The sequence below is a fragment of the Gymnogyps californianus genome, chromosome 3 (genome assembly GCF_018139145.2).
Source record: "Gymnogyps californianus isolate 813 chromosome 3, ASM1813914v2, whole genome shotgun sequence".
NCBI classification, from domain to species: Eukaryota; Metazoa; Chordata; class Aves; order Accipitriformes; family Cathartidae; genus Gymnogyps; species Gymnogyps californianus.
This window is the reverse complement of record NC_059473.1, coordinates 19,964,072-19,978,604: the sequence shown is the minus strand read 5'-3', so window position 1 is coordinate 19,978,604 and position 14,533 is coordinate 19,964,072. Positions and strand designations below refer to the sequence as shown.

General features: G+C 40.6%; 2 protein-coding genes across 4 annotated transcripts in view; one reads left to right on the top strand and one right to left on the bottom strand.

The window, feature by feature from the left end:
* Window positions 1-14,533, top strand: part of EPHX1 (epoxide hydrolase 1) — a 330,376-nt gene that overhangs the window by 33,457 nt on the left and 282,386 nt on the right. The gene's annotated exons all lie outside the window — the stretch shown is intronic.
* Window positions 818-14,533, bottom strand: part of TMEM63A (transmembrane protein 63A) — a 32,837-nt gene continuing 19,121 nt past the window's right edge. For all 3 annotated transcript variants that reach the window (XM_050895050.1, XM_050895051.1, XM_050895052.1), the window contains exons 16-24: window positions 14,037-14,143; window positions 11,636-11,722; window positions 10,953-11,015; window positions 9,828-9,990; window positions 8,596-8,701; window positions 6,467-6,634; window positions 2,957-3,072; window positions 2,527-2,589; window positions 818-1,927 (exon numbers count right to left, since the gene is read on the bottom strand). In XM_050895050.1, the coding sequence (XP_050751007.1) occupies window positions 1,760-1,927; window positions 2,527-2,589; window positions 2,957-3,072; window positions 6,467-6,634; window positions 8,596-8,701; window positions 9,828-9,990; window positions 10,953-11,015; window positions 11,636-11,722; window positions 14,037-14,143 (1,041 nt within the window). In that variant the 3' untranslated portion in view covers window positions 818-1,759. The remainder of the gene's footprint in view (window positions 1,928-2,526; window positions 2,590-2,956; window positions 3,073-6,466; window positions 6,635-8,595; window positions 8,702-9,827; window positions 9,991-10,952; window positions 11,016-11,635; window positions 11,723-14,036; window positions 14,144-14,533) is intronic.

Here is a 14,533-nt window from a genome sequence, read left to right as displayed (position 1 = left end):
GTAAAAAATGTGGAATCCGTTGGTTTTCTTTTTTCTTGGTTTGAATACCAATCTTAACTGGCAGTTTGTGTCCAAGGTACACACCACCTCTAGTAATACCACGATCGCTAAAAAACCCCCACAATATTCAGTGTACATACCACCTCTAGTAATACCACGATTGCTAAAATCAAAACATTCCCCTACACACACACACACACACAACACCCCCCTGACTAAACTGCAACACTGAAGTGATAGTATAAAGAAGTGACACAAATCCATGTCCCCCCACTAGACAAGGCTCCTCACCTGCCTTTTAAGAACCAGGAGTTACGTGTACCTTCAACTAACAGGATGGGTTTGCCATCAGGGTTAGCAGAGCTCTGCAGGGTCCTTCTTGCAGCAGGGCAGGTCCCCTGCTCAGCATTCATCCAGAGCGCTGGTCTTGGGAAGCTGGAGGCAGTCCTGCAAGACACTGAACATCTGCACACACTTATTTATGGCACAAATTCTACTCCAATCTCAAGATGTTGCTGCTTCACAGACATGCTAGAAAAGGTCAAGTTCAGGAACTAATAGTTTAATGATGAGCAGGCAAACAGAGGGCTTGGGAGGGCCAATACCTTCTCCTACCCAAACGTCACCAAGATTCGTCTCCTAGAGAAATTTTAAAGTATTCAAATCTCTCGTGGGACATACTATCATTCTAAGCCTCATGACAGTGCTCTTATGAACAGTTCATGACATTGACCATGCTGTGAGGCAGCTAGCAAAAGAATTGTTTCAATACACAAAGAAAAAAAAAAAAAAAAAACAAGACAGCCTGAAATTTCTCTGAACTCAGTGTTTTATTGCTTAGTGATTAGTAGTTACACTTTGACACAATGTACTTTGGAACAAACTGGCACCTACTACATAATTTAAAAACTTAGTATCTTACAGCTCATATAATTGGCACTATAGAGAAAACCCAGAGATCTGTCATTTTGACCCAAGATTAAAAGAAAGATAAAATGTTTACATCCTTTATTGTTGGCAGGTGAACTTTCATTGTGGAAGGCCCTTAAAAATAGTGAATAGAAACTAACAACCTAAACGCCCTCCAAAAAATACGTAAAAACAGTACCAGATAAATCACTCCCTTCTTTACACCAGTCTTTTTGCTTTGGTACTTTTAGTACCCAAGTGCACAGTAACTCCCTCATCTCTTTTAAGGAAAAAAAGTAACATGATCAAGTCTATACTGACTACTTTGGTGACAAAAGGAGAGACTCCCACACACCATCCTCAGCGCCCACGCAAACAGCATTTTCATCAAAAGTGACACTGCCTCAGGATTTAACACATCCCAAGAGGCTTGTAAATACTAAAGGGTTTGGTTTTGGTTTTTTTTTTTTTAAAAGCAAGAATTATTTTTAATAAATAAATGACAGCTGTAATAGCTGCATTTGCTTTGGTGACCAGTTGTCTATATGCAGCATAAGTTATCTTCATGAGGCAAGTAATGAGATAGCATAAGTGAAGTCCCTGAGGATCAGCATCTTTGTGTTCAACATGTTTGTTTCACAATGTGTGTAGACAGCCTGGAAAACAATCAGTCCCAAGGCATCTGCTTTTTCATCTCTGAGCACAGCTGCAGACCACACAATGAATTATTTCTGTACCTCTTCTGTAGGCAGGAATATGTAAATAAAACAGAATACTTAGTAGGTGCTGGTGGTGAATTAGTTCTCCTAAACCTGGACCAAGTGCTCCACCTTGTGTTAGTCCTTGGCATTCAAAGCGAACCTCTTGCCTGCTCAATAACTGCAGGTCCAGCAGAATAGCTTATGATTCCTTCTGCCTGTGAGTAAGTGTTGTCCATGGTGCCATACGATTGCTGCTCCTTATGGGCAAGCATCGTCCTTTCTGTAGAACGAGGATGCAAAACTCGGGGGACGTACATCTGAAATCACAAGCGTTAAGGATTTTACTAGTCTCTCAAGGTATAATGCTGGGATAATTCACCCAGGATAGTTTTTCCCCTTGACACTCTTCATCCATTTCCCATTCTTCACCTTAACACCTAAGGCCTTTTGCACCCTAATGGAGGCTTCCTGGTGCAACACTCACCTGTACTTGTAGACTGTGGCACAAAGGCCTCTATTTCTACCTCAGTCCTACACCCTTTTTAGTGACATGGCAGGTAAGACCTGCTACATACGTCACAGCTTTCAAAGTCACAAAGCAGCAGCAACTGACTGCATTTGGCAGCTGTCCCGATGTGAGGATCTGTCTGGTGTAAGGCCCAGAACACAGCGTACAGAGCTGCTGGAAGTAGCGTGTCTCAACTACTCCTAAAACATCAGCCGAAGGTACTTCTGGAACACCACCTGGGAACAGTCAAGGAGCCCAGCTGCAGAACTCTCTGGTCCCACACGCACATGGGAAGTCCCACAGTCCATTCAGACTAATATGTCCTACACAAGCTCCTTGGTAAGCAGGGTGAGAAATTAAGTTTTTCTAGGAAACGTAAGAGAATATTAGTAACTCTTAACTTCTTACAGAAGATGTTGGGATGGTTTGTACGTCTGTGTCGTTTCCTCTTTCACCTTGCGTGTCTTCTATCTGTAACCAGTAACAGGTGGGGAAAGGAAAAGAGACAATATCAAATTGGTAAGTCAAAACAATATACAGAGATCATAAGCACCTGAAAACCTGCACAGACAGACCTCTGTGCAGTGCTGGTACTCTCTCCTCCAATCCTCTTGCATACTTCTTCCATACTGCTCTTTCCTCTCAAATTCAGTTGCTGCTAACACTGACAGACTTTCCACTGTGCCTCTACTATCAGCCCTCTTTAGCTATCTTACCGGAATGAACCTTTGCGGACAGATGTTGTTAGCGAGAAGGCACAAACAACCCAGTAGGAATAGCTGGTGCTACATCAAGCACATAGGTAGGTGCTGAAAGGCATTAGGTATCCATCGCTTACCTTATAATTCAGTGGGCTCAGGTACTTGAAACAGCCAAAACAAGTATAAGCCAAGCAAATAACAATTGTGATGTTGACAACTAGGAAGGTAAACATGGTTGTAGGTGCTTTAAAGCCTAGAAAAATATCCAGAGAATACAATATAAAAATACATAGCAGGAAAAAAAAAAAAAAAAACAAAATCAAACAAACCTTTACTTTATCTTCCTCATTTTCAGAAGCCTCGTGGTTTTTTTTTCCTTAGAGGACTGGGCACATCACTTCCAGCCACAAACAAAACCTCATTATGCACAAAGCTCCTTGACTGGTAAAACTGCTGAACAAGCTGTTTTCCCAGCTTCCTTAAAGGCCAAGAAGGGCGGCTGCAATACTTGAATGATAAACAAGACTCAGCATGATTCTTCTCCTCCTCCCTCAATCATCTATTCTGGACCCACTTCTACAATATTTTCATTAATGAGCTGTGAAATGTAATAGATAGAGTCCATTTATTAAATATGATGATGGCACCAAACTGGACGGCTTGCGAACAACCCAAAGGGGGGGGGGGGGGGAAATTACCTTTATAGATAAGATGATCCCACCCTCTTTCAAGGACAAAACCAAAAATAAACAGTCAGATGAAATTCTATGTAAAAAACTGTAGATAACTACATTTTGGAACAAAAATGAAATGTAAATGAGGGATAACAAGCCTGTAGCACTGCAGAATACAGCTGGTGATTACAAGCTGGAAAGCAGTCAATAGCGTGATGCTATCACAAAACATGGGAAGGGGGTGGGGGGGAAGCAAATCTTTGGTACCTATACAAAATAATTTGGTGCTATTGAGCCTTCAACTTGAGCAGCCTTGTCTGTGTAGGACACCACGATAAAATATGGACAGAACTGGGAGGAATCCAAGGAAAAGGAACAAGAGAAGAAACTGAGTAAACACAAACTAAGCTGAAAGTTAAGTTTTTCTTCAGAGAGAGAGAACTATAGGAAAGGCTATGGTAGCAGCCTCTAGTATGGAAAAAAATATAATTATTACAGTGACTTATTATTCTCCAGGTCCACTAGGGAAATATTCTGAAGAAATTAATCTCATTTTGCAGCAAAGATGACTCGAACAAGATATTAGGGGAAACACACACATCCCCCCCACCCCCCCAAACCTAGCTGTTTCCAAGCTTCTTTAGTCAAAAGAGGCAACATCAACCCTCAAATATTTTTGTGGTAACCCCAGCATATGCAGTGGCACAGAATAGACAAGTTTTACTTTTTAGCAGGTTATATAAGCCCTGTGCAGATCTGTTCACGAGGTGAAAAAAACCACACACATGCAAAAAAAACCAAAACCAAAAGAAACGCACAAACACGTCACTATTCAAACCAAAAAGGGAAGTGAAAAAACCTCCCTATGGGTATTCTGGAATGTCCTTCAGAAGAGGTTGTTTTTATAAGTGTAGGTTATATCAGTATTTACCAGCTGGTGAGGCATGTCTACACCAAAGCCAATGTACGGTGTGAACCACACGGCAAACAGCAGAGATGAGGGAAGAAGTAGTCTCCAAAGATCAGTTTTCACTGCCCTGTGTCCTCAGCACTCCTCCCTGCCAAAGGCTCTAGAGAACATGGGGCTTAAATGACTATCCCAGGAGACAGGGGTTGAACTGCAGATAGTACCATCGCCTCCTCTGTTGTGAGAGGCCCAATGGTGCTTTAGGTGTATGATGGATGGATGGCATGAGAGCTGAGGAAGAAAACAGCAACTGAGAAGGAAATAGATGACTCCAGTACAGGCTATCACCTTCTGTATGCAGTCAAGTGATATTTGATCCTGACTGAGCACTGGGATAGAGGTCCTTCCAGCCTTACATTAATGAGTGAGAAAACAGAGTATTATCACTGTACTCTGCAACCAGACTGAAATATCCATACCAGGCAAACTACACAAATCAATGACTAAGCAATCAAGCTTTACACGCTATAAATTGATTTATTTTGCAGATAAGGAAGCAGAGCACTCTTCCCCCTCCTTCCTTCTCTTTGGCACAAGAAGCAGCAATGAAATAAATGGCAATGAAATCAAAATCTCAAGTTCCTACCTCTGAGACTCGTTCCACTTGGCTAGACTGCCCTGTGCACTGACTAAATCACTGAAAAACATCCTGTAAACAGGATCCTCTATACTGACCAAGCCAAACATGGTAATTCAGCCTGTATTTTCCATTACTAAGGTCCATGACAAATGATGGTTTTACCACAGATGCAGAACCAGAAAACATTATTATAAAGATTTAATTTTACACCAGGATTTCCTTCATAACAATTAAAGAGGCACATCAATTGCTACGTGTTTGGAGTTGATTTTTCTAAAGCATGCTCTAGAAATTCTGCTGTTATTTTAGAGGACATAGATTTGTTGATCTTCCTGGTTGCAAAGACAGCTCTCAAAACAAGGGAAAAAAACAAGCTCTCAAACATACAAGTAATGCAGGGACATCTGCTCAAATCCAAGGACAGCCTGAAGCAATAGTTCCAAGTGCCTCTTACTTCCACAGGGAGCTATCTCTAAAGTTAGATGACAGTCTGCAAACAATATCTTTTTTACTACTGGTATGCTAGAAAAATACAATGCAAGCACGGTCATTTGTCATCAGTGCTGTGAAAGCAGAGGAGAGGGCAAAATACAGTTAGATACCAAGGGCCTCCTTCCCAAGAAGGGAAGCTCAACTCCTTCCAGCATCACCCGCATCCCTGTTCCATGCCAAATGCTTCCTCCTGTATCACAGATAAAAAGCCATAAGCTATCGCCTACCTTTTCTGATCTCAAAGCTGTTAGTACACCACAGCCAATACTATTAATGCCAAGTATTTGCAAAATACAGAACGTCCCCATTTTTAGAATAAATTACACACAAGACATGAGTTTTTAAATTACAATATGGGGAGGAGAGTCACCATCTCACTGCAGTCTTCCATGTAAAGTTTGACGGATGATGTAGAACACAGGTCTTACTAGCATTAGCCAACATTTTAACAGTTTTTTCTAAATGACAGCTGTACAACAGAGGCAGTAGCCAATTCACCCAGCCAAATTAAACTTATGCACAGACTACACAAATGCAGGTAGTGAAGCCAGAGACCATCTTACTAGAAAGACCTAATTCTGAATAGATTTTTGTTTTATTTAATGATTTTTACTGTCTGTCACTCCACAGCCCAACTGGCCAATTCAAACTTTACAGATTTAGGGAACACATCATCTTCTGTAAAATGAAGAAATATGAAGCTCCATGCTAACAGTTTTAAGTTAACATACCAGCCATCTCCATCAGAGTATCTTATGCAAACCTGTGTAAGCTGCAAATATTGTATAATTCAGTGCCACAGGTAACCACCATGACTTCACATTTATGGAAGCAAAAAGAAAAGCCCACAAAGTCTATGAAACTTCACATGTAATTTAGGTAAGTTGGCAAGAGAGGTAGGAGCAGCTTCTAGGTGGAAAAAGGTAATACTTACCTAGCCGCAAAAATGAGAAAAAATAGAGCCAGAAAAGGCAGAGAATTGGAGCTGCGAGGGCCTGATTCACAGCTGCGAAGTGCATCTTCTTCTCCAGCTTGGCAGGGAGATATGCATAGTAAAGGTTATAACGGTCAACCATGTGCTTCAGGAGTATGTATATTAAACCTGGAAGGAAAAGAGGGAGAGCCAAGGAGAGGTTGTTGAAGACTTGATAAAGAGCAGCAATTCTGTGAGGAGATCTACACTAACCAAGTGAGTGAAAATCTAGACACCAATGGTGGATACACCCCAAATATGAATGGGGTACAGCTGCATGACAGCAGCCTGCTCCTAAGTTTGTTGCATCCCCAGCCCAAGACCCCCAGGGTCTCCAATCCCTCCCCCTCTCCACACGCTTTTCTGTGGCACCACTCATGCTCCCAGAGAGAACCCAGAGCTCATTCCTAGTGCTGGCACATGAGGCTGAGCCGGTAGGGAAGACTTGGTAACTCCTCCACCACCGTACTGGTAAGGAAGAAAGGTCTAACAGTGGCTTAACATCTCCGTCTCAGCTTTCAACAGACTCATGACTGGATTTCAAGTCAGCTGTTTCTTATCCCAAAAAAAAAGCCAGTTACTGCTGTGACAGTTATGAATTGCAACAGCTCTGGTATGCAGTAGCACATTCAGATATTTACAACTGCACACAAAACGAAATGTAAATAAATATCAAGTACATTGTTACAAAAAAATTGCCCACATTCTCCCAATAATAAGGTTGTTGATTAAAACCAGTTCTGAACAATATCTAATTTAGCTAATTATGTTGTGTCTAGCTCTCTAAAATTTTGGATTAGAAAAGGAAAACACCAACTATATAAAATGATTTAGTACTACTTATGCCTGATAAACAGGTTTCCAGAGTGGAAATATCTGTAGCTGCTGAAATGATTCTTTATACATAATTCTTATGACAGTCCAGAATCTCCGTGAACGAAAGATGCAATAAAATAAGATGTAGATCATGTCACAGTCACTAAAGATGGACAACTGTCCACGAGTTCTAGACAGATTGCTAAGTTTCTTGCACACCCATACAGGATTTAATGGCTGGTACAGGAAGAAGAAAGTAGTCAAAGCCAGATATATAGGCAACTTAAGGCAGAAATGTTAAGTTTTGTTCATGGGACAGAGATAAACCAACTGAATAAGAGAAACATGCCAGAAAAAGTTGATCTGTGACTCAGAGATCTGGAGACCTTCTCAGGGTCCTGTAGGACTGCAACTCCATCTACACCACAGGGCAGCTGTGCTCCACCCACATGCCCTGAACTCCTAGTTAACTGGTTTTCTAAGCCAGCAAATCTACCAGAGTATACAGCATTTCCTTTTCCAGTCAAAGGGCAGCTATGATATTCACCAAGACCATGTCCCAGAAAAGCAGTCAGCACATCATTAGGTCACATCCCTGGGGTCAGGACCATGGAGCATACAGCTGTCCATAGCACAGTGATGACAACAGCCCCTTTTCTCATTCTCATTCAGGATGTGGAATTTTAGATAAATGGTTTGCAATGCAGAAGAGCTGCAGTAGTGAAAAGGACAGGTAGTTTTCCAGGCTCTTGCTACTGGATCAACACACTTATTTTTGTGCTTCATTTTACATACGTCAGTCAAACTTTAGGACAAAAGTTATATCAAATGTGCCTAAAGGATCTGGGGATCAGAATGTCTCAAGTCAAGTTTGGCTGCTTAAGGTGGACCTCCAGGCTGGGTACCCTCTGCAGCTTGCTTCTCCCAGACCTCAAGAACCAGAGATAAAAATAATCCCCTCATCCCCAAACCTACCTAAACTCCTACGCTTAACTACTAAAAATCACCACCAGAGCTAATACACTCAAACTTGAGAAATAAAATAAGCATCTCATAGACATTAAATATACTTTCAACTTCTAAAGGCAGTACAAGAGCTAAGTAATTCACCATCTTCTGCCCTGTTTTTCCACAAGAAGGGAAGGAAACCTGGATCCAAGTCCTAAGGATTATCAGCATTTGAACTGGAATAAGAATGCAGAACTGGGCCTTCCAAACCTCCCACATGCCCCCATCTTGCTCACACAGTGCCCACAGCTCATCGGAAAACTTACCAAATGGGACAATGATGGGACACGTAATGCTATAGGCCATGATGACAGTGAACACACACAACATCCAGGCATACATTGCTCCAAATTCATATTCAAATGCTTGTTGCTAGGAACAAAACCAAAACACCCAAAACTCTCATGTCATCTATCGATATGTCAGGAGTTAAGAACAGATTCACTAAAGCAACAATTTACCTTCTCTTATTCTCTCCCTATGAGAGATCAGTTATTTCCCCAAGAAGCATAAATGACGTAATTAGAGAGATGAAGTACTACGCGTTTTAAGCATCTGTACTTACAGAAAATATGCTGCTTCTTTCATAGCCTTAAAGTAATTCCTCAGGAAATCTGCTTTCATCTACAAGAAGCAACTACTTAACACCACAAGGCAGAAAATAACTGTGCCAAACTCAGAACCTTCATCTCACTGTAGATTCCATTGAATCTGTACTGTTCCTTGTGTTGGCTTTCCCAGTAGGGAAAGCTCAAGATATCAAAGCTTTGGTGTGGTCAGTATTCCCACTTTTTCGTCTTGGGATGAGGAAATCAATATAAATCATTTCAATCAGAGCAAGGGGCTATATGCAACAGTTAACAGAAGCGAATGTTTAAAAAAAAATCTTTTAAAAATGGAACCCACCCACCCATAAAAAAGAAAAAAAAAAAAAAAAGATGAAAAAGAAGAATGGGGCAGCTGTATACAGGGTTAAGTTCCTATTGTAACACCTGGAATTTCAGGCTGCAAGACAACACATCATCTGGAAGTGAAAGTTCACCACTTAAAATGGAATATAGACAATAAGTATACATTTTGCTAGGTGTATGTTCAGATTAAAGTAAGTTGTACACACCTGTGGGCTGACAGAAGAAACTAACTATAGACAGATTTGAATTTAAAAAAACCTGAGGTTTAGACTATAAGATAAAATCAGAATTATTCTATAAAATCCAAATCATAAAACTCTGACTTGGAGCTAGGAAGAGACTAATACCTGAAGTTGAGAGCCTGGGTTTTGATTTTTGACTATCTCTGACTTAAATAAATACCTCCCCATTATCTGCGCTGCAAATGAAGGGAATGTGAGCTTGTCATGGATGAGTGAAACAAAGGCCAAAAAAAAAAAAAAAAAAGACAGGAGATGATAGTTAATGGTATGAAGGATGGGGGCTCCCACTGTTTCTGATAAGGATCAGTCATTTAAGTCCCTCTTGCTAAGGAGGGGCTCTAATACCTGTTTAATATTTTTCCGTTCTGCTGTGGACTTGGCCATTATCATGCGTATAGTGTAAAGGATGAGGCCAGGCAGGCGCAGCAGCTCCATCCCATTGCCAATGAAAGCAGAGGCAATCACATAGTTCACAAAGAAGGCTCCCTGGTCAGGCAAAAAGACACATCTGCAAGGAAAGACATCAGACACTGACTGGAAAGTAGACAAGCAAATATAGCTTATATACAACGGATCCCTATTGCCTTCGGAAATCTCTTACCATAAGGATAAGCACTGGACACCATAAGAAGTGACTAGAAGATTTCCAATAATCTTGTTGAAAAAGAGTACTACATAGCTATAAATGCAGTAAGCATAGTGTACCGTAAGAGCCTGGCTGAGTTGCAGTTCGGATGAGGAATAAACTGTTCACAAAAAGATAACGGCAGTCTGACGGGTGGCTGATAGCAGACAAGAGCATCATTTGATGTCTGCAACAGCAACCCAAGACAAGATGAGATAAGACTGCAATAGAATAATTGTCTCTCCTAGTAACTCCTAATTGTCTTCTTGTTACTGATTTTGAAACAGCATTTGGAAACCTAACTATGTCCTAATAATTGCGTTCTATTCTTTCCCTCCAGCCACAGTCACAAGAACTTATAATAACCAATATCTGCAAATTTGCAATGGTGGTGTAAAAATGTTCATGTTTCTTAAAATCAAGAGTCAATGGATTCAGAAAGAGAACTGCTGCAGCTATTTGGTCTCACTGTAATCCTTGGGAAGATCCCCTGTCCATTAGATGCAACAATCCTCAGTACATTTTCTGCTCCCCTCTCACCTGCATCATATCATCCTGTCCTTTCTTGTCTTCTACAAAATCTGTAAAATTTTGGGAAAATAACTGTCTCTTTATTGAATGTCTGCATACATTAGCTAGCAGGAAAAAAGTACAGATTTCTTCATAGCAAAATCACTTGCATTCTCCTCCCCTTAATCAGAAGCTCAACATCATCCCACAGGGTACCATCCCCAAGCAAATTTTAATAAACACTAACCAAGGTTAGCCAACAGCAAAAAAAAAAAAAAAAAAAAAAAAAAAAAAAGTCCTAAGTATTCCTTTAGCAAAGGGTTGCTAATACTTACTCCAGCCTAACTGCAGAATCAGACGATTCTCTGTCAAACAGCCAACGGAAAAAAAAGTCAAGGCTGAAAGAAAGATGGTTAATGTAATTCAGTCTCCAACAGCTTAGTACCGTGTAAAATGCTTCTCTTTTTAAGTAGTTCAGATCAGGATAGTGGATAGAGAGAATTTAATCAAATAATCTGAACACTACTTTAGCCTTATCACAGTTACTAAGTCAGAAATGGGAAAAAAGACACAATCAAACAAAACAAACATTTACTTCATACTAAAGTTTTAATGATTCATTTTTAGCAGTTATTATATAGATAGGACAAATATATGTTACCCGGTTAGCCAGGGAAAGTCAAATACTGTAAAGGTGGATAACTATAACTGAAGTATAAGACATAGTCAGGAAACTGGGTTCTCAGCTATGATGGTGAGTATGGGCAACTTTCAATTAGTCATTGATCTTAGAGGGTCTTAAATTTCTTTGCTAAAAGAAAAGTCAGCCTTTGGAAACTCTCAGGGCTATGAGGTGCTCAGATGAAAGATGAAATCTAATGCGTAATGACAATATAACCATACACACTGGAGGGAGTGGGAGTACATCAACTATACCTCAACTAGCAACTAGAAAACAGAAGTTGTCTCATATGATAAAAATACTCAAACATTACTCCGTCAAACTATGATTCTTTACCTGGTCAGACCAAGGGAGGGCAGAATCAATACCATGAAGATCAAAAATATGTAGACTTTATGCATCATTATTCTGTTCTCTGCAGATCTACAAACATAAAAAGTCACTGAGTAAGAAACTCATACGAAACACTTCCACACATGAAGGATCCGGCCCAGAGAATGTCAGCACCCGTCAGACTTCCAGCTTCCCCTACCATATCACATTGCTACAAGATACTCACAAAACAAGCATCTTTGAGATATTCACCAATTTGGACCAAGCAGGCTCTCGGTATCTTCTTGGGCAAAGAAAACATTTCTGAACATTAATCCAGACTCTGGATTAGCATCACTACAGGTCTGCACCACAAGCAAAGGGATGTGCGACTATCACAGCTGGTCTCTCATCCAATGATACTCACACCTCACAACAGCTTGTAAACAAACAGGTCTTCACGTGTTATGCCAAGAGGGATTAGGCAGTTCGTAAAAGGGCACCACTGCCAACAAACCAGACACTTAGACAAGCTACTTGACTGTCCTTGCCAAGTATCAAGTCTTTGGGAACAACATGACACTACTAATGCTATACCCCTACTACAGTAGCAGGAACATCTATCTAGCGACACACTGTTGCCAGAAAAGTGCAGCGATTGCTATAAACAATTCAGACTGTTAAAGGTGGTATCTGATAGGGCATTAGAACCACAGAGGTTTTATTACAGGATCATGTAGCTCTTGGGCATTGTGGGATGTATCAATATAACTATACCGAGGCTTGAAATCAGATCTGTGATCACTAGTTACTTTGGAAAACTATATCAACTGATTAAGAAGGGCTCAAAGTTCATGTGCCTACTGCAAATACCAAAAAAAAAAAAAAAAATTATGAAAAGCATACAACTGATGAATAAACAGTAGATTCTGGACACGATGTCTTACAAGGGTGTCCTGGTTTCAGCTGGGATAGAGTTAATTTTCTTCTTAGTAGCTGGTACAGTGCTGTGTTTTGGATTTAGTGTGAGAATAATGTTGATAACACTCTGATGTTTTAGTTGTTGCTAAGTAGCGCTTATCCTAAGTTAAGGACTTTTCAGTTTCCCATGCTCTGCCAGCAAGCAGGTGTGCAAGAAGCCGGGAGGGAGCATAGCCAGGGCAGCTGATCCGAACTAGCCAAAGGGATATTCCATACCATAGAATGTCATGATCAGTATATAAACTGGAAGGAGTCGGCCACGAGGGGCGGATCGCTGCTCGGGCATCGGTCAGCAGGTGGTGAGCAATTGCATTGTGCATCGCTGTTTTTTTTTCCCTTGAGTTGCATTTCTTTTTTTTTTTCTTTTTCTATTTTTTTGGTTATATTCCTGTTCATTACTATTATATTTCATTATTATCATTGTTAGTATTATGTTTTACTTTAGTTATTAAACTGTTCTTATCTCAACCCACGAGTTTTACCTTTTTCCCAATTCTCCTCCCCATCCCACTGGGAGGGGGGAAGAGTGAGGGACCAGCTGCGTGGTGCTTAGCTGCTGGCTGGGGTTAAACCATGACAAAGGGAATGGTACAAAAAATTAAAAAGTCAAAAAAATTTGACCTTAGAATATAAAAACAAACAAACAAAATGGCTGCAGGCATTATGGAAAAAGATTGAGTGAAGTCGAATGAAGCTGGGATTCAGTGTGCAGTATCATGCTTTTTTCTGGCTGTGGGTAAACTGGGGATGAAATCTGGTATGCCAAACCAAGCTGTGCTGAGTTCTCCAAGTTAGCAGCATGTCACTGTGCTTGACATCTCTGGAGTGCACCGGTCGTATCTGAAAACCTTGCATCAACACATCTGCTGGGCCTTGGTTCCATAGGTCTTCTAAGATCACCACTAACGATATCCAACAGCACCAGAGTTGTGCACCAAGAGTTACATCCAGACCATTTTTTCGTGCAAAACGACAAAAAGATGGATGCCCTTTTTATAAGTAGCATGCCAGCAGCTGGAGCACTTTCTGTTGAAGTGGGATTCTGGGGTTCTGTGATGTTCTCAGCCTGGAGAGGATCCAAACCCACACCTCCTATCTTCCCAGAGAGCGAGCTAATTATGGGATCAGAGGCACTTCCCATGCTCCTGTTGAAGCTACACCCCCTGAGCCTGCTCATATATTTTTTTCTGATTAAACACAAAGGGGGGCGGGGGAAAGGGAGGGGAAGTATAAGCAAATCATGTGGTCAGATTACACTTGCTGTGTTGATTACAAATTACTTAAACTCCAAAGTGTTGGTTACAACATTAGAAAGAGACGAGAACATGACATTCCCTGCTAGGAGAGGCCTGCGGATTTAAGAGCTCCGTGAAAGATAAGCACTTTCTCCATTTATTTTAGTAATTCAGCCAATAAGGCCAAAACAGAGGAAAATCTTGCTTACTTTGTCCAGTGAGACTCCAGCAAAGTTGAGTAATAGACAATTGTTGGTAGCAAAGCTGAGAAGGACCACAGCAAGAGCGTTGGGAAAAACTGACTGATGATGGGATTCTAGTGGGGGAAAAAAAGTAAGAATAAGTATTAAAAACATTTTAATGCAGCTGTGGTAGAACAGAGGCTACAATATTTTGCTTTCTGTAAATTATAGCAGGTTGGACTGTGGAAATTATATTCAGATACAGTCTTAAAATGAGTGAGTGCTCAGCACTGGTGTGCAAGATAAAAAACAAGAGTAGGATTGGGAATTAAATTTCGTGACAGTGAAGTCTCACAAGTAGTTTTTATGTAGTTTACACTAGCTTGGGGAAGTATTTAAAATGAACAGTTTGCAAGAGACTTTAGCTGCAGTCAAACTAGGACCAGATACATATGCCATCCTGTTTTGAATCCAATAAGCAAAATAAAAACATGGCATTTTACTTCGGAGTTTAAAATCTGAAT